The sequence below is a fragment of the Vipera ursinii genome (assembly GCF_947247035.1).
Source record: "Vipera ursinii genome assembly, chromosome: 1".
Lineage (NCBI taxonomy): Eukaryota > Metazoa > Chordata > Lepidosauria > Squamata > Viperidae > Vipera > Vipera ursinii.
Genome location: NC_139512.1, coordinates 242,479,838 through 242,506,699, shown reverse-complemented (window position 1 = coordinate 242,506,699; position 26,862 = coordinate 242,479,838). Strand labels below are relative to the sequence as shown.

Genomic DNA, 26,862 nt, shown 5'->3' with positions numbered 1-26,862 from the left:
TTAAATCAATTTTATTCTCTATATTCAAAAAGATTAATCAAGTCAAAATGTTTATAGTCTTGCTGTTCTCTTCTTAAAGTTCTTTTAGGTTCTTATAATTTTCTTATAGTCTTTACAGTTCTCAATATCCAAACAGCAACTTTCACTTTCAAAGCACTTTCGATTCTTTGTTACAAAGAATCATTCAGGCGCCATCTTCCCTTTCTTTTTTAAAACAACAGAAAGAAAGTTGAGATTCCAGAGTTAAAGTCTTATACTTGCTGTTTATACTGCTCCCGCATCCGCTCTGCCTGCGTTAATTCTTCAAGATAGCAATCAAATCAAGTCAAGTTCTGCAGGAGTAGATTCAGCGTCTTCCTCTGCTTTGAAGCAGAGAAATCCTGCGATCCGGAGCGTTTCCAGGCTTTGGGGGGGGGCTCTCACCCTTCAAGCCCCAGAGTAAACACTCTGAGGCTCTGGGGGAACTCTACCCCTACCTGGAGTCTCCCCTTCCCCTCTTCGCCCGAGGGGAAGGGTTTTCAGCCACGGAACAGCTGATTGTCGGCTGCTCTGCGGCTTTAACGGAGTCAGAGGGCTGGCGGTCGATTTCGACCGTCCACGCCGCTGAAGTGCCACCTGGAAGTCCGAGATCCAAATTTGTTAATGTAGGCATAGTTAACAAAAGGCTTGTGAAGAATGGAATTAGGATTTGGTTTATTCTTCAAAAGACATACTTTGAAAAACACTGGAATATTGCACTAAGAATATTTTGTGCAGTTGCTGTAACGTTTAAAAGTACTAAGGCTTTTATCTAGAGTTGTATATCCAAGTCACTTAAGATCTATCATAATTGCATTATATATTTACAAGAAAGGTCCTTAAAGTCAGCTCTAGTATATTGGTTTAAGCATTGATAGGCTGCAGACTTGAGACTCACAATTTACATCATGTGAAATGAGATATTTCCTTATCAAGTACAGTGACATTAGCTACTCTTTCCTCCATTTTCAGAAACTTTTCTCTATAGAAATAGCGAAATACATATAACTAAGAATTTTTGCTAGATTTCTAATCTTGGTTTTCTGGGTTGTGTTCACTCTTTAACTCTCCTTTATTTTTCTGTACAAGTTATAGCATGGAGTGTTTGATTTTGGCATTCATTTGCATGGCAAACAATTGTCATGAATGTTCAGAATGTTTTTTTTAAATATTCTTGCAATCTATAAAATTTTGATTTCTTTTTTTGTATCCTGTAATATTTTGAACCAAGGGTTGTTTATTTGTAGCAGATCAGAGCCATCGTGTGGTCTCTTTAATTATCTTGTGTTGTCTTCCCCTTTCTTCCCCCCATGTTTGGCATTTGAATATTAAAAATACCAACTTAGAAATGGTCAGGTATTAAAAAGTTGGAATACTTAAAATGAAAAGATTTCCTGGAAACATTAGCTATTTAAAGACTAGGCTTTCTTTTCCTAGATCAATGAGGGGGCTGCTAAGAATAGTGAAAGCTGTAGAAAATGAAATGGGCAGGTGTTTCAGATGATTGCAAGCTATACAAAAAAGTGTGAATGCTTTTGAGAATGAGTTTATTTGGGGAGGGGAGCCCTAGCTTCTTTTAGCTGTGTTTCTCACTTTTATATAGGACATCTCTCATTTTCCTTTCATTCTCGGTCCAGTTACCTTTCCCCTTTACCTACTTCCATCCAGTTTTGTTCCTTTGTGTCTCTGCCCCTTTCGACTATCGTTCCTGTTGTCCATCTCCGTTCAGTGTTTTTCCTATTTGATGCTTGAAAGAAGAGGGTAGGGAATGTGTGCATGCATGAATTTCAATGTTTTTATGTGTGATAGAGAATTATGGGTTTATTTAGAGGGGATTCAATTTATTTATTTTTTATTTTATTTTATTATTTTATTTTATTTTATTATTTTATTTTATTTTATTTTATTTTATTTTATTTTATTTTATTTTATTTTATATTTTATATTTTATTTTATTTTATTTTATTTTATTTTATTATTTTATTTTATTTTATTTTATTATTTTATTTTATTTTATTTATTTTATTTTATTTTATTTTATTTTTTAATCATATTTTAGAGGCACATAATTTAAGTTACTTCAGCTTATTTTTATCCCAACCATGGAGCTCTTTGAAGCTTTTTTGATAGATGTAAACTATACTTATGCAAACACACCTGCAGACACACAAATATGCTATATGCACATGTTCATTGAGGAGAGGAAGGACTGATTTTAGTTAAAGTTGGCAATCTAGTAGGAAAGCTAGGGTTTTCACAGGACTTTTCTTATACTGTGCTTCCTGGCCACATGTTTTGAGGGAAGGGCAGAGCTCATAAAATTGGGTTTGCCTTTGTTCTGGGGAAATAACAGTAGATGTCATTCTTTCCTAAATTGACAGGTTTCTATGCTGATGATAGACCTATGTTCTCAACCACAGTAGCAACTTGGCCTGATGGTGGCATACTTGAGTTTCCTCTCTGTCCTGCTTACATTACTCCTGTCTGGTCTTTGCACGTATCTGGTCAACCCCATACAGTGTCCAGCTTGTGATCTTATAACTACTGAGACTTTCCCATTAATAGAACTCTAAATATTTTATTTCTTATGCTTCAGTATTGTTTTATTGCTAGTAAAGTATTACTAATTATTTCAAATGAACCATGAAATTGAGCAAATACTTTAATTAAGTGTTTAAAGTGTTTGCATCTCACATTTAAATTTAAGCTAAAATCTAATATGCTGCAAAAAATGATACACTGTGAAACCTCAATTAAATGGACTCCTCCCAGCAGACTTTAGGTACAGCATATCAGATTTCCATGTAATCTTATAACATCTGTGGTGATTGATGTTATTTATACCATGACATAAATGACCATGACAATGTCCTTGCTTGTTGAATAAATGACTTGAGAATAATGGACAGCCTCTTCACACATATGGTCCATTATTAAGAAATAAGTGACCATTACTTAGTTCTCTTAAACAAAACCTACCATGATAATTTATAAATAATGCTATAGAATATGAGTGTGGTCTAAATTTTTGATTTCATTTTTGAATTAAGATGGTTTATGCATTTAGCATTGTCACAAAATGATCTGCAGTTTTTCAACAGCTATATGAGAAATATTGACTTCCTCCTATATACCAAAATAATGCACCACGAGTGTATGAGGTTTGGGTCAAGGAATTATTTTCTATTCCTTAATCAGTTTGACTATAAAGTGACTGGTCCTCTTGATGCAAACCCAGTGACCTATGGACTGTTTGTGATAGTCAAACATGTGATAGTTGAAAATTGTCAAGAAATTCATGAAAACTGTAGTGTAAACTTTAAGTAGACTTCAAAAGAAAAAAAATCTCTAGTCCCTTTCCAACAAAGCCACATAAACGCTGTGACTTGTTTGCTCTGCATCATTGTCCTGCTGTAAAACCAAGGAAATACTAAATGTGCCTCTTATATGCAAACAGGTGGCTTACTTTATCGTGAATAATTTGTTCAGGCTTTCAGTGAAAGATTCTATTAGAATGATGTGGGAAGCTCCATTAATGAAATGTATATGCTGCTCACCCCACTGTTGCAGCAACTCTAGGTTGCTTGCAGGATGATAGAAATAAAATACAACACAATTAAAATTAAGAAAGATTAAATAAAGACTAAAAGCCAAAGGCCTGGTGACTATCCCATCTGCCATCCCCTGAATAGAGCACTATTATTGGGTGCCCCAGACCAGCTGGCAGAGCCAGGTTTTAAGGCTCTTTTGGAAAGCTAAGAGGGTGGCAGCCGACCTCACCTCTGGGGAGAATATTCCAAAGGGTGGGGGCCAGAGCAGGAAAGGTTCTCTTGGACTCCATTTGAAATTCTTTGGCAGAAGGATCTGAAGTAGGCTTCTTCCACTGGAGTGAAACAGCTCCTCAGATTATTCCATTTCCATTGAATCTTTTCTGTCCATGTTTTTCTTTATACTACAAAATTACAGAGAAAAATTGTTTGCAAAATCCATAGGGATTCCTCTTCAACAAGAGTTGTGCATGTAAAGGCTTGATAAATACATACATAAATACATACATATTAACCAGTTTATCCCAAACAGATACACCTAGCCTGAAAATCCGCCTAGACTTCTTTAAAACTCTAATACCAAAATTGCTGCTTCCAGTTTTTGGTAAAAGTGAAATATTTTGATTAGACCAGACATTTTTACTTTTGTATTATTTAAATATTTTCAAATGGAGTCTAACTGGATCTGATGATTTAACTTTCGGCTGTATGGATGTGTGTGTGTGTAACCAGTTTCTGTATTTGAACGAACATGAACATTCTCTCTCTCTCTCTCTCTCTCTCTCTCTCTCTCTCTCTCTCTCTCTCTCTCTCTCTCTCTCTCTCTCTCTCTCTCACACACACACACACACACACACACACACAAACTCCTTCTTATATACTGTACATTACCTTATAATATTTGTAGCCCTCAATTTAATTAGCTGTGCTATTTGTAGAAACCCAACTTCATTATTTAAAGGTCAGCATTAAGAAATTAAAGTGAAACCAGATATCAAATGCATTTTAATGTGTTGAATCATTAATATGTCATAGATTGGTATAAGAAATATATTTAGATTACTTGCTTTGGGTATTAAGTTTATGTTATTTTATTAAGTGTTACTTTTATGACCATGTATTTAAGATAATATTTTAAAGTCGAAGAAAATTTATATACCAGTCTTGATAAAGAAACTTCTATACTGAAACATAAAACTTCTTAGTATTGTTTTAACTGGGAATGGGTGTCTTATACTGATTTGGAAGGAAGCAGTTTTGGGAAATGCAGGAGGATAGTGGGAATGGCATTTCTAATGAGTGGTTTTGAAAAGGATCTAAGTAATAAGGAAAGTATAAGCTACTTTAGGGGAGAAAAAGGATGTATTTTTTGAAGGAGAAGGTATGAATTGTCAAAATATCTCTTTGGTCAGAGTGACTGCTTACATTTGCTGTTTTTTTGTTCAAATTTCTGGGCAAGATCAGTCATTATACTCCATGCTTGTTGTAGTAGACTGTCCCTGTAAAATATAAGGATAATTACAGCCCTTTCTCTCTCTACACTTTGCTGCCCTCTTAATTCTTACCCACAGTTTTTATTGGCATCATCAACGCTTTGCTGAGATCAATGTATCTAATGAAGGGAAGAATGGAGAATGCTTATATCGTTAGTCTCCAATACATCTCTGATTGAATCGACATTAACTTTTTTGATCCATTGTAATAAACAGACATAGTGCATTATCCACCAGCACATTACACCTTACTGGGAGAGGGAACGCCTTTTTATTTGTTGGCATTCATGCAGTAAAGGAAATATTATAGATGGATGATGGGGAAAAATGAAGTGGAGAAATTGATGGGAGAACAAACAAATATAAGTTAGATTTGCCCGTAGTTTGGTGTCTTAAATCAATAAATATAAAACTTGTTTTCAGAATGATTTGAACTCTGACAGGAAAGGAGATGTCCTGTTTCCTTCCAGTCATTAATTATTTTTGTTTCTAATCTTATTGCTAGAGCAAAATTGTGACAATGTTAGAGAATCATTGTTGAGTTAAACACCCCCAAGTGAAATTTTCTTGCCTTCAAGCTAATTTTTATTAATTGTGTATTTATGGACTTCTGATATTTTAATTTGGCAGGGACAACCAGTTGGAGAATGTGATTTTAATATTCGTCTGTCATGTATAGAAAAAGAGATTATACTCCCACGGCATGATAAAATGAAGAACGGTCAAATTGACAAAGCACAAGAACCTTTTAGTGTTCGTAACAAACCATTTTTTGACATCCACGTTGCAAAAAAGGTAAAAATACTTTTGATATCTGCTGAATAGTAATTTTCTTAGCATATAATGTTTCAAGCCTTACAAGACTTTCCTAAATTTAAACATATGAGAGAGAGAGAGAGAGAGAGAGAGAGAGAGAGAGAGAGAGAGAGAGAGAGAGAGAGAGAGAATACATGTACATGTGTAGAAATAGCTTTTCAATAGATTCCAGCTTCTAATTATTATTTCTGTGCTCAGAAAAGTGCAGGATTAAATCAGGCATGCAACTAAGTCAGAATTTGATCTCTTAATGAATAACATTGCCAGTTATTTTCTGAGAAAATGTTTCTTTTCTCAAATTCTGATGGAAAAAGCAAGGGGCTAAGAATAAAGCCACACATAGCAGAGTGTGAAGGAGGACATCTAAAATGTCCTTTAGTGAGTATTTAACTGTCAGCAGCTTTGCAAAATTGTTGTCTAGGTTGGGAAATAGCAAAAATAAGTGTTATTTCATAAATAACATGAATAAGTCTCCTTATGAAAGCTTGATTATAGGGCAAGAATCAGACCTGGAAAGATTGAACACAGGCCTCTTATGTATTAGAGATATGGCCTCTGCTGACCTAATGACCCTGTTCATCAAGAGGCATGCCAGATTGATGTATTGCTTCACTTGCTTTTGATCTTTTTTTATTAAAAATGTATAGTAGTTTATGCTGATTTGCATTTGTTCTTATTTATTTGTTTCCACTATGATATGAAGAAATAAATTAATGTTCTATTGATACTTGTAAGTTCATATACAAAACATAACTTATTATTGTATCATTCACTAACAGTCTGGAAAACTTATCAACATGGGCATACAGCTCTGCTTTATCATTTCAACTGGTAAATACTTCAATGAATAAGAGAGCTTTTCAGTCTGAAATTAAACTCATTAGACAAGCAATAAACCTTTCAGTTAATGGAATCATGAATACACAAAATCCGAATGTTTTGTGATCTGTAACAGAAATATCATTTCATTTTTCATTTTTTTCCTTCTGTGTTAGTAACAGCTATGTATTATAGTACTTACGCCGAAGCGTCCTTTATAGTCTATAAGACTATATTTTCAGTGGTCATTAGATTTCCAGATGTTTCTGGAAAATGTAGTCCTGTCCTATAATAGTATATGTTAAACTTAATTAATATATGAGGAAAATATAATAGCTAATGATTTCTAACACTAAATATATTCAAGTTGGGCCTGCACTAAATTTATTAAGTATACTGCCATGGCAAATAGTTACATCATACAAAGTGCTTTTGTTAAATTTTATTTAGTCAGACATACATTATCCAGGAGAATTCCATTCTTTTATCCCAGGGTAAACCCTTTCATGATGAATAGACTTTCCTTCCAGAATTCTCACCATCAGCACTAGCTTTTCTAATTGGGAATTAATGAGTTGAACTATAGATGCCAAAGGTCCCCATTCATGGGAAAATCATGTTATCCTATTTTTCCTACCATCAGTCATAAGTCTTTGAGAGATACAGTTTTTATTGAAGAGTTCTGAAGAGTCTTCCCCCATTTTTTTTCTCAGTATTTTGACCTTCTGCAAACTTTGGCCTTTGATGATGCCAATTTGTATGCAGATGTGTTGTTTAGCTAAATAAGTTTGCGTTTTCTTCTGAACCTTAGAAACAGAGAAAATGATAAGAACTTCAGAGTAAACAACAATGTTCAGTGGCATTTTAATACTGAATCGTTTAGTAGAGTCTGTTTAATCAAAATGCATTGTACAATAGATTTCTCTGTCTTTCTCATGGAAATGGTGCCTGATCATGAGCCATATAATTAATAGTGAAAAAGTTGAATTTTGTGCTTGGATTTAAAGATTGTCATTATGTAATTATTCTTTAGTAAGCATTAGTCACTTTCTTATTATTTATTGCTGTAACTGCAGATTTCTATCTTGCTGCATATTTATAAATCCATCTAGGAAGAATATATTTGGTTACCTTATAAGGCTAACAGAAGAAATAGGGTAAGGGACAAGGGACTTGAGGCAGAGGTAAGCCAGGATCTGCCTTCTGTTCCTACATTTAATATTTCTACAGTTGTTTTCTGAAGTTTTGCTCATCTCTAGAAAGTAATATTGAACTGTTTTCCATCGTCTTATCTTAGCAGAGTAGGGAGTGTTGAAATAGTGATATTTCAGACTTGAAATTAATAATGATTGGTAGAGGATGGATTAGTATTTTGCCATTGTAAAATGAAAATCTGCTAAATATTGAATAGAACAAAAATACATTAGAAGAGACAAGAAGAAATATGTGTTTATTGAACTCACTGACTTCTATAGCTAGAGAGAGGAACAGTTGACACCATCTGGAGCTATTACATTGCCAAAATCATGACCCCCACTCCTTCCTTTGTTTTATTTTCAGGTTTGTTTTTATTTTCTAGTCCACCAGTAAGTCTGAATCACTTATATCAGCCCTGTATTTTCTGCCAGAATTGACATAGCATTATTTTCTCTGCCTTTTTCCAGCTCCATCTGTTCATTCTCATTTTTCCCCTATTTGTCACTATCTTCTACTGTTGTATCTCCTCCCTAGGCCTTCTCTGTTTTGCACTGTCATTTCTGCTATCTTCATTTTCTTGGAAAAAAATACCTAGTAGTATTCATTTCTTTTGCTTTTATTAATTTGATCACTGTTCTCTTCTTTGCCTTGTTATTTTTGTGTTTTTTTTCCTGTGCACTGTAAGAACTTGTTTCTTAATTTCAAGTCATATTATGAAACATGATCCTGACTGAATCATGATTAACACTCATCAGGAGTGACGCTTCCAGTTCCAAATCAAAATAAGGTACACTGCAACTAAGAGGTTTCGAAGCTGATGAACTGCACATAGAATTTGTTTTTTTTTGTTTATTTGTATTACCCACTGCTGCCCTCACTGCTGTTTCTTCCTAGTTGCCCTCCAGCTGCTCCTGTTTCTCTCTCACAGCTCCTTCATTTCCTTTCTTAACAGCTGTCCATACCACCTCTCCATTTCTGACTTGAACAATAAACTACACAATCGCAGTTTACTGACTGCTGGGATTTGCTTTTTTGGAATACTGCAGATAAGGTTGCTATAGCTGTCAATTCTTTGGGCTGAAAATAAGCACTGAGAGTTGCTTATACAGTTTCTCTGATGAGTATCTAAAGCCAGACACCATTGTTCCCTGTTTCTTTCATTTTTGAGGTAACCATGTCAAGAAAAAAGAAGCATTTAAATCAGTTTGTGTGATATTCTAATAATTCAGTTGAGGCAACAGGGCAGAATTACTTATTCAACGAGTAAATAGTGATCTAAAAATCGACTGGGATATTTAAAATTTTAAGCCACTGTAACAATCAACCTGTAAGATAGCCTTTTGATTTGTTTATAATATTCAAATAAGCATTTGGCTTATATTTTTGAATGAGTGACTGAATTAGTTTAATTTGCAGATCAAATCCAAGAAGCATCCCTTGCAAAAATGTTTCTTTTAGTATTTAATGACCAACTACTGGCACAAATTGTGGCAAAACCCTGTATTGCATATCTTTATTTCCCAAGTCTCTCTTGCTTCCATTTTTCCTCCTTTCCATAGCTTACTGTTTTTGTTTTTTGAAAAAGGATTTATTGATTTTCTAATTTTACATTTTAAGTACAGTATTTGAAAAGCAACGTGTCAGCTGGGTTAACTGATAATTTAATGACATACAGATATCTTTAATACAAATCTCAAAATGCCACATTAAATATTTCCTCTCTTTTCTCCTTAGTATTTATTGTCTCATATTTAAACTAATACAATTCTTATTGTGTCAAATAAAGATAACATTCGTACATTTATCATTGATTTTTAGCTTATACATATCCTAGTTATTTTAACATTCAGTCTTTATAGACAATGTACTAATTAGTTTTCCCAATTTTTAGTTTCCCGTTAATATCTGAATTTAACATTTGTTGTTTATAATTTCCAAATTTTTAGTAACCAAAATTCCCTTTATCAAATTCATCACAAAGTCTAATATTCAGGATACACATCTTATCTATTCAAACATACTCTATTTCTCACCATCTTACATCATCTAATTAATAATACAATAAAGCATTCTTATTTTCTATTAATTTCCAAATATCTTAACCTAAGTAATCAGAATTTATCTTGTTTCAACATCAAATACTTCCTCTCTTTTTCTCTTAATGTCTACTATCTCATATTTAGGCTAATACAATTCTTATTATATCAGCTAAGTAAACACATATTTATTACATTTATCTATACATTTTTAGCTTATATATATATATCTTAATTACTTTTACATTCATTCTTTGTAGACAGATCAATATTCAATTTTAACTTTTAATATTTATGCTTCCAAATTTAAAATAATCAAAATTTTATTCATCTCAGTTCATAACAAAATTTAATATTCAAAGTATACATCTATTTGAGTATATTCTCTTTTAATCTTCACTGATAAGTCAAAACCCCAATTTTCTTCAGTTTTATTCTAGCTTTCTTTCTTTGCCAACTCACCTTCCATTTCTGTGCTTTTAAATCATCAAATGGATCTCCCTCTGTTATTATACATATTATTTGAAATAAAAGATGGCATCCAATCACCATTTTTTTGGAAGTGCTAACAAATCGTCTCTCTCTTTTTCCATCTCAATGTAGTTGTCCTGAAATATTTATCTTCCCTTCAGTCTGTTCTTCTTCTTGATCCTCAGGCTTCTTCTGGTTTGTATAGAAAGTCTTTTCCATTTTCAATATTATCAGTCTCTTTTCTGGGTTTTCCATTAGCTCAATTTGTTGATCATTTAAATCTTCTGTAATACTATTTAATTGTTCCACTTCTATTATATTCTGTGTAGTTGGTTGTATATCTAGGCTAACATCTTGTTCTTTGTAGCCTCTTATTTCATCAGTAGCTGTAATAATAGTTTTAAGAATTGCTTTCATCATAAAAAGAGTCTGTTCATGATCTTCAGCCATATTTTCTTAATAGTATGTTAAATTAAAAGCTTTACAATAAAAATAAGAATAATTTTGCCACTGAGTATGGAACACAGCTGGGCTTCTCACAGCTGATATCTGCCAAGGTTATAGAACTCTTATCTATCATCTGGGCTGCAAGCTAAGTCTCTGTTAGGCAATAACAGGTTGTAATATCAGGTTTAGCCACAAGGTGTCACCCATACCATTTAGGAATTTCTTTCTCTTTTTTTATTTAGTCCAAATTTTGTATTCCTTTTCCCGATTTTACTTCTTTTTTGTAGATAAAAACCCAAATCTTCAATAAAAATAAGGAATCTTTTAGTCCTCAAGCTTTAGAAAGATAAAAGTCCAGTTAGAATCAGGTTATCTTTTTAATGTTTTAAAACTCCCCTGGATAGTCAGTTGCTGCTATTAGAGGGTGGGATAAAGTTTCCCTTCCCTCTCTACAATGGGGGAAAATACTTTGGGCAGCTTATACAGGTGGAAAAAATAATTAGGATTGAAGAGAGTTTCAGATCTCACCCAGTCTCTTCTGCGTTGCTTTGTAGGTGCCTGGTAGTAAATGTGACTGGCTGTCTGCAGCCTAGTGATGAGCCATATTGCTATGGCTGGTCTTTCGTCCGCCGGTTTGGAGGGCTGCACCAGATCAAGTGGAAGAGCTACTGCTCTCCCGCGATCCAGCAGAAATATCCTCCTTGCTGGTCGCCCCTACAGGGTGACTTTTGACCCTTTCCAGGGTTCCCCAGCGATTGGAAATCGGACGTGGAAGGTGAGCTCACCTTCCAAACGGCCGCAACGGCTGTGTTGGCAAACCGGAAGTCCCCATAGCTTACTGTTATATTAATTCACCTTTATGGCAGTACTGACACAAGCTTGACTGACAATCAGGTTTTTTTTATTAACGGTTTGTGCCATTTTAGTGCAACACAGTAATGAAATCTATCTTGGAAAGGAAGGGGACTTAACTTGGAGCTTCAGTGTCAGAAGATGCTTGAGCTTCAGCTTTGTAGATGATGATTTGCAAGTTAGCTTAATTGTTTCACCCTACTTTAAAGCCTTCACTGAACACCATTCCTATCTCCTTAGCCTTTAACATATGTATTAGGGCTTATTACTTATGACATATATTGAGAGCAAATCATGTTCATGTATGGTACATTTCCGAAGGAGACCAAATGTTATTGTCATGGCTTAGGTACTATTTCACAATGTGCTCTCAACTGTACCAGTTGATGCTGTTTTGCAGATTAGCATATTACATGGCTTTTGTCTTAAAATTTTAGGATATGATATCTCACTCTCATTTTTCTCATTAATGAAACGGAAAAAGTAGAAAATGTTTAGCATTGCTTGTTCTGTCTCTCTGGAAGGTAGAAAATGTAATTTGGGGGGTGGGGAGGAGGGCAGGATAATTATCCCCTGAAAGGGTAATTAGTCTACATATAACAGAAGAAAGGAATATGTGGTGCAGTAATTATTTACTTGAACTGAACTATTGAGGAAAAAGTGGTACAGTAATTAGTTACTTGAACTGAACTATTGAGGAAAAAAGAGGCTAAATCAAACACTACTTTTCATATGCTCTAATAACAAAAGAAGATGAGTCAGAACAAAGCTCATCTAGTTGACTAATTTGGTTTGAAAATCTCACTTTTTCCCCCCAGCGCTCACTGTGGCTTGGATTAGGCTGCCCTCCCCTTTGCCAGTCATGCCTGGCTCTCTTTCCCCTTTGAATGCACCCTGAGTAACTGTGACTATATGGCTGCACTAGTCAGTAGTGAGAAGGGGGAGTTTGCTGTTTTATCTGGTGGGCTTTAAAGAGCAGCAGCAGCAGCAGCACATGCAACAACAATGAAAAAATTGCACCTTTCAGAGCTTATTTCTATGACATGCTATACCTTTCTCCTAAATGTGCCGAGGGGTCTGTGCAACCTAAATGTACTAATGTGTACGTTTTGTTGAATTAGGCGTTCAAATATTTTTTAGTATAGTTTCAAGTTTATTATTTTGAGTGTATTAAATATGATGAAGCTAAGTTTGCAATTCTTTTCTGGGTTCAAATATGACTTGTGAATTCAATCCTTATTGTCAAGATTGAACCTGAAGCCTGTGTAATTTAAACAGTGTTACAAAGAGTTATTGTGTTTTTATTTTTAAATAGAAACACAAGGTTTTTGAAAATATTACAGAAAAAAAATTTCATTATTTGGAAAAAAATTAAAGCCTCTACAATGTCAAATCCACCACTCTATTACCAACACTATAACAGGTAATTCTTGCTTAACGAGCTATTCATTCAGTGACCATTCAAAGTTACAATGATGCTGAACAAATGGTAGTTATGGCTAGTCCTCAAAATTGTGATCGTTGCAGTATCCCCTGTGGTCATATGATCAAAATCGGGACACTTGGCCCCCTCAGCAGTGGGAGAAAGAAGACTGCAAAGATTCTCCATGGATGGTGGGGGCAGTTAAGGTAGGTGGCGGAGTGCAGGGAGGACAAAAAGGCAGAGATGAGGGTGCCCATAGGCTGGCGGGAGGAAATTGAAGCAAAGACAAGCACGATAAGGAATAAGAAGCATGAGAGCCTCACTTAATGACTGCAACCAAGACTACCAGAACTGCTGTCGCTAAGCAGTGTGGTCCTGTAATATTTCGTTTAATGACAGCATAGCTTAGCAATGGAGATTCCAATCCTAATTAGGTTTGTTAACTGAAGACTAACTTATAATAGGTTTTGAGATGTAAACACAGAGGCTGGAGTATCCATAGGTGGTGATGTATTGGGCATAGAGTATTTTACCTTGGGTTTTACTACACTGTTTCCAGTTTTGTGACTTGAATTTAGGATTAATTGCTGATTGTAAAACTTAACTCTGTGTAGCACACTATAATTGCCTGGCAGTTATAAAATACGGATGATTAGTAATATTGTTTTAAGGTCATGTTATATGATTATTACTACAAATGAAATAAAGTATATGATAATGAGTAGCTTTTAAAGTTAGTAATTACTACCAAATATTATTAGCCTAATTGCCCTGGACAGCTTTGAAAACATACCATAGTGACCTAGAGCAACTCAGAGTTAGTAGTGCTCTGACTTTTATTCCCTTATGTAACAGATGGTGCTCACTGTGAAAGACTGTCAAGCTGTGGGATAGCAAAACATTAGTAATAAACCTTGTCATATGTTAAACTTGACCTGACATTAATCAGGCTTGGAATGCTACAAATGAATCATGGATAGTAATTAGTGAGCTGATGCTATTAGCAAGCAGCAGTATCATACTGTTTTTTCTTTTCTTTTTGAAAAAGAAACCCAATTACGTTATTAATTTATAGTTGGTGATAATAATATCTTTAGAGTTTTGCACAGTGAATTTCTCTCCTCTTCATTAGCCAGTCTGATTTATTATATTAAAAGCATGAGCGGATAAAGAAATGGTTTTAGAGTGGTGTGCAGTCTGTACAGGTGGTTGCTTTGGCTACAAAGGCATTTGCATAGTTTCATCCAGTATGCCAATTGTCCACTTTTCTAATTTGGAAGGTACTTCAGATAGCCACTAATGTCCTAATCACTTCATTGTGTGATTGTTGTAATTCACTTTACATATGGCTGTCCTTGAAGCCCACTCAGAAGCTTCAGTTGGCCCAGGATTTAGTGTTGTCGGCAATAATAGGCAGGTCTTTGTATGCCTATGTGACACCAGTATGCTTGTGAGAGAAATGGAAGGTGCTGGTTATGACCTGTAAAAACCCTGTGTGGCATTGGGCCTAATTACATGAGGGAAAGCCTGTCTCCTTTGGAATCAGTCTGGCTGGTTCAGTCTGACAGAGCTGGTCACTCTGGTCCTTTCCGTTAAAAAATGTCATATTTGGACCCCAGAAGCAGACAGATTCCACCCCTTCTCTGTCACAGTGCCTGCCCTCTGAAATAAGATTCTCCATGTGTCTTTCACTCTTGTAGGCATTGTGGAAAGCCTTAAAGACCTTGTGTTAGAGGCTCCTGCCAAATTGATTGTTCTTGTTTATTTCTTTCATTTCTTCATTTTCATAAATTATTATATTTTGTTTTTATTCTGCTGGTTGTATTGTTTTGGTTTATTTTACCACCCAGAATGAGTTTGGAATTGAGTGATACCTTTTTTTTTCTTTTTACCTCTATCTATACAGTTAATTATAATCTTGTTTATTTCCCTCCAGGCAAATATGTACATGCATCATTATGAGCCTGAAGACTGCTTTTTTATGTATTAAAAAAATCACCCAAATTAGCTATCTAAACATTACATATGTTAATGTGCTTTATGTTTAGTGGTAGCTGAATCTAAAATTAGCCATTTTAAAAATATTCCTGTTGTAATCGATGAGAATTTATTCACAGCTGTATTTAATTTAATTTGTCTAAAGTACGAAGACTGTGCTAGACATTTTTTCACTGTTCCAAACAGTTCCAATGATGGATGTCCTATATATTTCCATCTACTCTTATATCTCAGGAAGAGGTCTAGCTTTGCACCTTGTTGTCTACATACTAATTGTGCTATGATACAAAACAGGTCCTTTTCCCATAGTAGTACAATGTTGTGCAAAATCACCTTTGTTTTTTCCCCTTCCCAATTAAAATAAACTTAATTTTATCAGACTAATTAGAGAGTTATGCTTTTATTGTGAAATATGTTTTGGAAAATGTTAGCCTGGGCATGAATACCAGAATGTGGTATGTCTGTGTATCTAACACCTGCACATGCACATGTGCGCATACGCACACACACATGCTCATTACATGTTCCTCCTTGTCTGATACAAAATTATTGCAGATATGGTCTTGACTAAGTTTTTTCAATATAATTCAGAATGGAATTTGTTTTGATTATACTCAGTTTTATTTTTTCATGGTACAAACAGTATTTTATTTAAAAATCCTTAGCTCTGGAACAATAGCATTTGATTATATGCTCTAGTAGATGAAAAGTAAAAATAAAACTTGTGAAATTAGCAGCACATTACTATTGTCTTCAACAACTGTTTTAATATATTTTGCTCTATAATGTTATGTGTATTTTGTATTTGCTGATTATATATGTCCCCCATATATGATATACGTGGCTATCTTTTTTTGCAATTATAGGTAGTTCATGTTGTATTATCCAAATTGTACAAAAATATTAGTATAACAGCATTCTTGTTCTTGTGTCTGCCATCAGTTCATTTAATTAAAACTTCCATTATTGTTAGCAGTTTTAATATATGTTAACTATTTATTTATTTATTTTATTTTTATTACATTTATATCCCGCCCTTCTCCGAAGACTCAGGGCGGCTTACAAGCTTAGCAGTAGCCTTCATTCTATGTATATGCCTGCTTGTTAGGGCTAGAAGATAGTTATTTAATGTTTGCTCTAATACTGAAGAAGTCTGAAGAAGAATGGATTTTTGAACTTAGTTTATTCTTTTTAAGCAGTGTAATGTCTTTCATATTAATAGTTAAGCAGAATAAACATAGTAGACCAGTAGCTTTAACAAAAAAGATATTTTATTTGGTTTAAATTTAGAGCAGCTTTTTATAGCAAGTACATACCAGTAGATTTCACTTCTAACATTAGTAGGATTTCCTCATTCATACGTGATAACCCAACTAATAGAAGAAATTGATGTTTACCTTTAAAAAATGTTAAGGATTCAGATATAAATTCATTGGCTTTCATAAGGAAATGGAGAAGGTTAAGGAAAAAAAGTGGTCCTACAAAGACTATTCGAAACAAAATAAGCCTGCAAAAGGGAGATCTTGTTGCCATAATGATGAACATTGTTATATTAATCTATGCCTAAAGTTATATTGCTTACCTTAGTGGGAACCAGTTTGGTCCAATGGTTAAGGCTCCAGGTTAGAAACCAGGAGACTTGAGTTTTAGTCTACCCTACTCATGAAAGCCTGCTCTCTCTCAGTTGCTGTCTCTCAGCCCACGATGTCAGGCTTAGGCAACACATTGGTTGGTCAGTTCCTACCAAATGGATCAGTACTGGGTTGATCTGATAAAAGCAAACTTTACACTTGCAGAAAAACACTAGGAACAACAACAGCAACAAAAATGTTTATTGTAAAATACTTATGTTCCCTCTCTTCTGGCAGCTTTCACTTTTGACTCACAATAGTTTAGTTATGCCTGAATAAACTGTGGCTAATCTAATCTCATGGTCATGTTTGAGGAATGGGTGGCTTAAGCCTCAGACCCCTAACTCAGTTGGATTATTTTTTATTTTCTGCAGTTGAACTGCAGAATTCAGAATTCATTCAGATAGAATGGGTAAAATGTAATATGGCCACCTGTAACATGACTTCCATACTCATACTTGGAAGCATTTAAAACGATGCTGACTAGTAATGCCTAGAGGCACTGTTGGTATGAATTAGAAATTAGTGTGGGAGAAGCAAGGATAAAACATGGGCACAAAAAAAAGGCAAGGACTGTTACATCTCAACTGGCCTCATGTCTTCTGCAATGCAGTCTTCAATTCATGAACATTAAAACATGTGTTTACTGTTTTATTGCAGTGTTTATCTCCTAATACCATCTGCTTTTTAAACGTTTAATTAATAGACATTTGAAGCTAATTTCTTCCAAAAATGCAGTGTATAATCTTGAGGGGAGTTATGTGGCATATAAATACCATAACTAAATAAGCATAGACGTTTAGATATTTTTTATTCTGTATGCCAGGGTTGTTTTACTTCTTAATTGTAATTGCTAACAATCATTTGATGCTTCTTGCAGCTTCTTGAAGGAAATTTTGCAAGAGAAGTCTCTCATGAAGTGGATGGACTAATTTTTCAGCCTGTAGGAGTAAGTTGCATGAATTTGATTGTTACTGTATTAAAATCATGTGATAAATTTTAAAAGTAATTATGCTACAGAAGAATGCTTAAGTTGCTATCAAAAATATTCTACTTAAAATAGAATATTTTTGATAGTAAGTTTTTCCTTATTTTTGCAAAAAAAATAGCATGCCCTGTTAATATGAAATATTTAAGATTACATATTTTTATTACCTCTCAGTTTATAAATTATAAATATGTTACATATTCTTAAATGTTTGGAAGTTTCAGTTGTTTTAGAATAAATATCTTAGAATACTATGAAATTCCACAAACTGTTTTATGGCACTTTAAAGATTAACCATTTGCTTTAGTGTAAGATATCATCTATCATAATTCATTTCACTAGATGCATGAAATACAATCCTGAGAAAGGGTGGGGAAAGAGCAATATCTATGTGTTTGTGTATGCATGTGCACCTACACAGACACACAGACGATACATATTTACTAAGACATTCTTGAATTTTGAGAACAAACACTAAGACATTCTTCTACAGTGCTTAATATACAGTATGTGCTCTAGTAAGAACAATTCATTACTGTTAATTTCTTAAGAAATGTTACTGAATTTCTAATGAATTCTAGGTCAACTATTGCACAATGCAATTGTCCTTTGTAATGTTCTATTATATTTACCTTGAGGTCAGGAATGACTGGTGGGTGGGATACCTCACTAAGCAACTACCATGGACAGCAACCATTCAAAGTTACTTTGCAACCAGTGCCCACATTGACAAACTTGGAAATAACTTTGCAACCAATGCCCATTTACGTCCTTTAGCAGTTTCCCCATTTCAGTGATGTGTTTGCCTTCCTTAGTCTTGTATTTGCCATTAATGTCAATTAGTACCGATTGCTCTGTGCCTGACCCATTTTTTTCTGCCTCCACCAGAGCAGAGTTTACTTAATCAATCTCTTCCTGAGCTGCTTTTCTCCACAGCAGCACAGTGCTTCTCCCAAAGGTTCTAAGTCAGACATGTCAAACTCGCGACGTCATGTGACGTCGCGCAACATATCGGAGCTTTTTCTCCACTGCCGGTAATGAGGTGGGCACGGTTTTGGGATGACACGTCCAGCCTGCGGGCCGGCAGTTTGACACCCCTGTTCTAAGTTCTAAGTTAACAAGCTTAATTCTATGACTTTAATTAGCCTCCATGCCTCTCTTTCACGCCTTTGGATTTTGTTTGCCTCCTAAGGAGTTCCTGTGAGAAGCCTATTGATAGCCAGCATATTACTACATAGTATTCGCCACTGTGTGCCTGCTTGCTCTCTTGTAATCCCTTTCTCTCCAATCAGTGTAAAGATAAACATTAATTCACTTCTTGCTAATTATTCCAGCACCATCGTGAACATTAAATGAGCAGGGAGTGGCAAAAAAAGAAAAGAAAAATGAAGTAAAATTGTAACCAGATTCATAGTCTTTTGATTTTCTACTTAGAGATCTGTCACTAAGTGACTGAGTTGCTGGTCCCAATTATAGTTGCTAAGTGAGAACTACCTGGTCTATACTGAATGTCTGTATACAAATATTGGTTAATGCATTATTTTTGATTTGTGAAAATCCTGCTACAGATGGATAGTATAGTATTTTATTAACAAGAAACAAACATTTTGTTAACAAGAAACGTGACATACCTATTATTTTTTTCAGTTGCTTCCCCAAATATTCAGAAAGCAGACAACAAGTAATGCAATAGAACAAAAAAAGTAATACTATCTTCCTTGCTTCAAATTACAGAATTTTCAGAAAGTTTGTTATACTGAATAATTCATTATTCATACAGACATATGATTTTTTTCCTTAAATTATACACTCAATCATAGAATTAATTACAATTCAACATTAATGTCAATTTATTACCTCAAAAGATTTGTGACAGTGCTAATTTAGTCCTTTAATAATCTAAAAGAAACATCCTAAGGCTCCAGGGTTTATTTTTAATTGGTATCACTCCATTTATAAAATACCACTTTATTGCTAGATTAGTTACAGGTATGATTTTTGTTGATCTCTCCTTGCACAATTCTGGCAATTTTATTCTGTTGCAAAGAGATGAAAACACATTAAATTTTATCTATGATAGCAAATTGCTCATCTTCTGGAGAAGAAATAGTGAACTGAAAAAGCTTCTGCTAAAAGAGCCAGAGAGTAGACTAGCATTTTGTAATTTCTCTCCAGACAAGGAGAGAACTTGAGATTGCCCACAAGTTCTGCAGATAGTTGCTCTTCATGAGGAGACAGCAAGATAGCGGTCTCCAATGGACTTATAGGTCTGGGAGATAAAAGAAAGCCATTTTCATTCAAGCCACAATCAGTGCCCTTCAAAAGGACACTGGGCCCACATATTTCCTTTTCTAATCAGTTTCCAAAATCATACCTATAACCAATCTATCAATGAGCTGATCTTTTAAAAGCAGAGTGCTACTAACTAAATATAACCTTTAGAGTCTTAGATTTTGCTTTGGAGTGCTACAAAGTACTATTGTCAACTGCTTTTCACCTATTAGAAACTTTTGATCAACAAGTTTCAAAAGCTACTTGGTGAGTTTACACCAAACCTTAGTGAGAGAAGTTTTAAATATAATTGTAATTTTTTTAATGAAATCAACAACAAAAGGGCAATTAGAATGTTGATTTTGGAAAGTTACAAATGGATTAAGGGTCCAGATAATATTTTGACATTAATTATAAGAATCCATTCTTCCTAAAAGAAAATGCTGCTGTTTTAAACTCTTAAAAGAGCTATAATAAACTTTTGAAGGCTGGACTCTAGGGGGAAGCAGAAGAAACTAAAGATTACAAGCAAAGAAGAGCAGTTAAAATTTTGACTTACTCATACAAATTGGAGCAATATTTGTTTGTTTGTTTATGAAAGATAATTTATATAGCCACTTAGTTGCTCATAGTGACTCGAGGTGGCTTGCAGATAATAAAAACACAGTATAGAAAATATAAAAATAATAAAAATAAAGAATAATAAAATAATAATGAAATACACCCCGCCAGCAACAACACACACTCAAATCAACATTTAATGGGCTCCATTCCACTCTGGGTTCCCCAGGTCCACTAACAAAACTACGTATTCAGGGCCTTGTGAAAAAGTGTTAGAGTGGGGGGCAGTCTACTTTCCAGATGGTTGATGTTCCAGAGGGAGGGAGCCACTATGGAGAAGACCTTCTTGTGGGTCCTGCCAGATGTATCTTTTTGGGAGATGGGACCTGCAGCATTCCTTGCCTCCCTGCTCTAGTGGGTCGGGTGGATGTGACCGGCTAGAGACAGCCTCTCAGACAACCTGGTCTGAAGCCATGAAGGGCTTTAAAGGTGACAATCAGCACTTTGAATTGTACCTGGAAGCAAATAGGCAACCAATGCAGCTCTTGCAGGAGCTGCATTGACACATGTAGACACCACGGTCTGCACAAAACCATGTGCCCCCCTGCATTTTGGACCAGCTGGAGCTTCTAGTTGCTTTTCAAGTGCAGTCCCATGTAGAGCACAGTGCAGTAGTCAAGATTTATATTTTAAATTTGGAGATATAGTTAAACAATGGACCCAGAAGTCAATTTTAAGAGTGCCTGCCTATATAGAAAGACTATGTTTAAAATATGTTATGGAAGAGGAGCATGTTTTTCTGGACAAGACAGATAGATGTGAAAGTGGATTTAAAAATGATAAATACAAGAATGATTTGGGAAAAGATTGTATATGAGACAGAAGAGATGTCTTAATAATTAAAAGGATGTGCAAATAATAAACGAAAAAAGTGACCTGGATAATTTTTTTATATTGGATTTACCAAAGGGGCTTTGAAGAATATTGTGAGAAGGGACAAAGAAAAATGAAAAGAAATAAATTTCTAAAACATGATTTGAAGGGACTAAAAATCCATATTGTTAAAAGTTAAAGAAAGAATTGGTTTATTTGATCAAGATTAAAATAAATATGTTATTATCTCTGATAACCTTTAATGGACTTTTGCTGATATCAGGCAGGACTGAAATGATGATCCTTTATGGATTTGTTTATAGATAAGATGGGATATGGAAAGGAGATCATTTGTTATAATTCAAGAACAGGTGACAAGTTACTAAAATTGCTAAGCACATTGATTTGTGCTTCTTAGATTGTAAGCCGCCCTGAGTCTTTGGAGAAGGGCGGGATATAAATGGGATTAAAAAAAATTGTTTATATTTGTGATTTAGGGGAAGTCATTTCTCTGCATATTCCTTTTCTTTACTATATTTTTATTTACCTTTCTTTTCTGCTCTATTTTTTATTTTTTGGTTTGTATTAGTTTTTAATAGTAATATTTAATACAATTATATCATAAAAGTCATCTATCCGATGCATTGATCTGAGCATCCTTTCAGCAGAATGATATATTTCAATTCATACTGATGAATGGTTTTGCTCATTGTTTCAAAAATTTCACTGAGAGACTGAGTAAATACCAGATTTTTAGTCTTAAAGTAACACTATTCGTAAGATTGTGGATAAACATTCTCATCAAATATGGGAGTGCGTTTTTTAGTATTTTTTTAAAAAAATTCAAATGGATATTCATAAAATATTCTCTACTTTCTAAATTGTATTAGTATGGTCAAATGTTAATGTAAAATGTTTAGGGAAAAATAATTAAATTAATTCCTTGAAAATTTGGTGGGATAGCTTTTCAGCAATCCGTGACCATTTGATCTTTAAGAAGCTGTCTCAGTGAATTTGATTTATCCCTAGCATAGATGTGGGCATGACTTTCTCTTAAAGCTTTCTCCAATTATTTCTCTGTAAATAGAGGACTAGATGAAAATTAAGAAAATTCTGCTGAGCATCCAAGATCAGTGTTTACCCATAATTTTCTCATATAGGATACCGGTAATTTTTATCTTTGATAATTTCATTTTAGTGACAAAAGTTTTTTCTTGGAAACTAAAAATCAACTAATGCTGTAGAAAACAGTTTAGTTTTTTAGTGCATCTTCTAGTTCTACTTCACAGATGAAGCAAGAATATGGCACTAAATTTTTAAAATACAATTTTGAAAATAAAATTATTCATTCTCAGAGGAAATAACATTACTACCAGGTAAAGGCATAAAATTATGTTTATGTTATAGATATTTTATAATATTTTTAACTCTCAGTGCACTGGAATCCATAATGGTCTATAAATTTTATGTCATTCTAGTTGGAATAGGTGAAATTCTTCACTATGTAGCATTATAGAAATACACTTCAGTTCATGCTGGTTAATAATCTGTTAAATAGTTTTTAACACTATGTTTCATATTGTATCATAGTAGCAATTTTCTCTAAACCACTTCATAGGGTATAATTGGCGAACAATATTTCTTGATGCTTTATGATTTTTAAGAAAAACTATTATGTGAACCTGCACAAGAATTTTCAATAAAGCTAATTGAAACTCTGCATGCAAGCTCTGCTCACCATAATTAGAAATAGATTTCCCAGTATCAGAATAATTTAATATAGATATCTTGGTAATACTTACTGCCTGAAATCAGTATCACTGGTGCTCTTTTCTCAACAAATACGTGTGTGAAAATCTTCTTGAGGAAAAAAAAGAAGGTAATCAAATGGCTACATTGTAAATGAGACACTTGAAGTTTTTGCATTGTAAGAAGTGGACAATCATAAATATCCCCACGGATTTATAAATTTATTGCTAATTAGGTTTGATAAGCAATTCTAGCACATAAATAATTACACAAAATCCTATCTTTGCTATTAGCTAAATAATTGTTAATTACAAGTAAAACATCAAGAATGATTGCATTCATGAAAGTTTTACTTTTAAAAAAAAAAGAATATCTATAAAAACTTCCCAGTCTATCCTGAATCATGAGATTGTAATATAGTTTATAGTTATTATTTGATGTATTTATAACCTGCTTAATATTTTATTTGTATCTAAAAAGTCTAAATGGTGCTTTATTAGCATTATCTTGTGGTGGAAAAGTAGATCTACAAATGTCATGCTACTCTGTGCTTAAAAACTGCTGCTAATTAGGTAATACATTTTTACTTTTTTGCTTTATAACTGTCTCAGTAAGTTGAGCACTCAGCCATAAGTGGCCCTTTGCTTATGGGCTTGATAATCTTAAACTCTTTCTAGAAGATTTTGAGCTGTAGTGGGGGAAAAATGATGAACTGAAGATGGTTCAGCTAAAACACGGGTGTCAAACTCACTGCGTCATATGACATGTTGTGACGTATCGCGACTTTTTTCCGCATTGCCAGAGCTGGGGTGGGCACACACTCCGCATGATGCAACTGGCCCACAGGCCGGCATTTTGACACCCCTGAGCTAAAAGCAGAGTTAATGTTTATGGCAGAATGAAGGGCTGAAGAACAGAGTGGCCCCTTTGTAATTCTGACAAGGAGAGAACTTGAGATTACTCACAAGTGCTCCAGATAGTTGCTCCTGATGAAGAGACCACAAAACAGCAATCTCTGGTTGACAAGGGACTAGCCATCTCGTTCATACTTTGATTAGCTCCTTCAAAAGAACACTGGGTTCATGTATTTCCTTTTCTAAACATTTTTGGAAATCGATTGTTTCAGCCTTTAGAAACCTTTGGATTGTCAAGTTTCAGAAAGCAGCTGGTGAGTTTCTTTCAATTCTTAGTGGGAGTTGTTTGAAATCTTTTTTTAATGAAATAAACAACAAAAGGGCAATTAGAATGTTGGTTTTGGAAAGAGACTAATGGTGGATTTGAAATAAGATTTTGACATTAATTGTAAGGAAAACCATAATAGACTTAGAAGGTTGTACCCTAGAGGGAACCAGAAGGAACTAAAGATTATGGGTAAACAATAACACTTAAAAAATTGACATTCATACAGAATGGAGCAAAATATTTTAATTTTGGAGATACTGAAGGATATATTTGAACAATTGACCCAGATGTTAGTTTTAAGAGTGCCTGCCTCTATAGAAAGACTATGTTTAAAAGATGTTATGGTAGAGTAACAAGTTTTCCTGGACAAGACAGATTGATGTGAAGGTAGAGTTAAAAATGGCAGAATACAAGAATAATTTGGAAAAACGTTTGTATACAGCACACAGGAGAAACCAACTGATGCTTTAATAATTAAAAGGATGTGCAAATAAAAGAGTGACCTGGATAATTTTTATATTGGATTTACAAAAGGGGCTTTGAACAATTTTGTGAGTAGGGGCAAAGAAAAAATGAAAAGAAAGAAATTTTTAGAAAAGGATAAGGGATTAAGGATCCATAATCTTAAAAGCAAAAGGAAGGGTTGGTTTATTTGATCAAAATTAAAATAAATATGTTACCACCGCTGGTAATCTTTTGCTGACATCGGGCAAGACTGAAATGACAATCCTTTATGGATTTGTTTATAGATAAGAGATGGGATATAGAAAGAAGAGATCATTTGTTATAATTTAAGAGCAGATGACAAGCTATTAATATGGTCTATTGCAGACATGTCAAACACAAGGCCCGGGGGCCGGATCCGGCCCACGAAGTGGTTTCATGTGGCCTGCGAAGCCATCCTGGAAACAGTGAGGGAACGGCCCCCACTGCCTTGGCCATGGCCCAGAGACCCTCCTTCTGCCAGAGACCCTCAGATCTGTCCCACTCCTGCCCAGGCCCCCATAGGCACCCTTGATACGAACGATGTAGAGCTGGCCACGCCCACCCAGTAGGCCATACGCACTCTAGCCATGCCCACCCAGTAGGCCACGCCCACCCTGGCCATACCCACCCGGCCCCCTGAGGGCAACCGCAATGCTGATGCGGCCCTCAATGAAATTGAGTTTGACACCCCTGGTCTATTGTAAGGAAAGGTGAATCATTTCTTTATATATTTCTTCAATTTTTCTTAATTGTTCTTTTCTATTTTTCTGCTCTTTTCCTTTTCTGCGCTTTCATTTTTTTTCTTTGTTTTACATTGTTACTTTGTATTCATTTTTATCTTTTTAATTGTAATTTTTAGTAAAATTACTATAAAAAGACTCTGACCTATAGCCACACTATATGAAATAAAATCCACCATCTTTGCTTGATATATAGCAGAACTGAAATGATAATGCAGCACAGTAGACCAATTGGCTCATGCCCCTTTCTACAGGCCTGCCTTAACCTTTGACCTTTATTTGACAACTGTGATATATACATGTCAGTTTTAGAAACTGTAGATATTGCTTGAAGTAGGAGCCAGTGCAAGCATTCCTCTAGAGCAGGGGTAGGCAACCTCGGCTCTTTTATGACTCATGGACTTCAACTCCCAGAATTCCTGAGTCAGCATAGCTGACTCAGGAATTCTGGGAGTTGAAGTCCAGGAGTCATAAAAGAGCCAAGGTTGCCTACCTCTGCTCTAGAGCAATGGTCCTCAACCCCCAGTCTATGAACCAGTACCGGGCTGTGGTATGCCAGCAACCAGTCCGCACAAACAAAGCCCCATCCATGGGATGCAGACAGCACATAAAACCACACACTCTCTGATTTGTGAAACCATGGAACTCTCCATGGAACCGGTCCCTGATGCCCCAAAGGTTGGGGACCTCTGCTCTGGAGAGCGCTAGTTGCAGAAAATGCTCCAGCAAACATATATACAACTTTGAAACCACACCCCTTAATCTTAATTAAAGGATGGAACATTGCTTGCATGCTGATCTTGTGTTACAAAAAACACTGCAGATTCACAGTGGTTTGAGGTATTGGATGACATTGAGCAATTTTGTACAGTTGCCTCCCCTTCCTCCTCAATACTTAGTATCCGAATCTCAAAAGAATGTCAATAATTGTCAAAATCTGTATTTTTTAATTGTCCATTTCTATGTGCCCAAATTTTAAAAAGTTTGACATACTTCTTGGAAGTGATTAAATAGTGTTCTTCCCTGCAATGTTCACTTTGGGTTAAGCATTCTTCCATTATTGTGTTTGTCTTTGCTCTCAAGAAACATCTTATCATCATAAGTGAGAAAAGTGCAAGAGTAACAACATTACAGAGAGAACATTATTCTCTCTCAGCTGAGACTGTTTTGATTAATAGGCAGCTGGTTTATCATCTGTAGTACCTAAAGTCATTGTAACCTTTTTTTACATGTTATTAGTGTACTTCTTGTGCAGGCAGGAAA

General features: G+C 34.8%; 1 protein-coding gene across 4 annotated transcripts in view; it reads left to right on the top strand.

Annotated features, from left to right (window-relative positions):
• RNGTT (RNA guanylyltransferase and 5'-phosphatase) overlaps positions 1-26,862 on the top strand; it is a 135,789-nt gene that overhangs the window by 58,343 nt on the left and 50,584 nt on the right. For 2 of the 4 annotated variants that reach the window (XM_083373635.1, XM_083373632.1), the window contains exons 11-12: positions 5,690-5,854; positions 17,630-17,698. In XM_083373635.1, the coding sequence (XP_083229761.1) occupies positions 5,690-5,854; positions 17,630-17,698 (234 nt within the window). The remainder of the gene's footprint in view (positions 1-5,689; positions 5,855-17,629; positions 17,699-26,862) is intronic. The other 2 variants (XM_083373634.1, XM_083373633.1) reach the window with 1 other exon arrangement.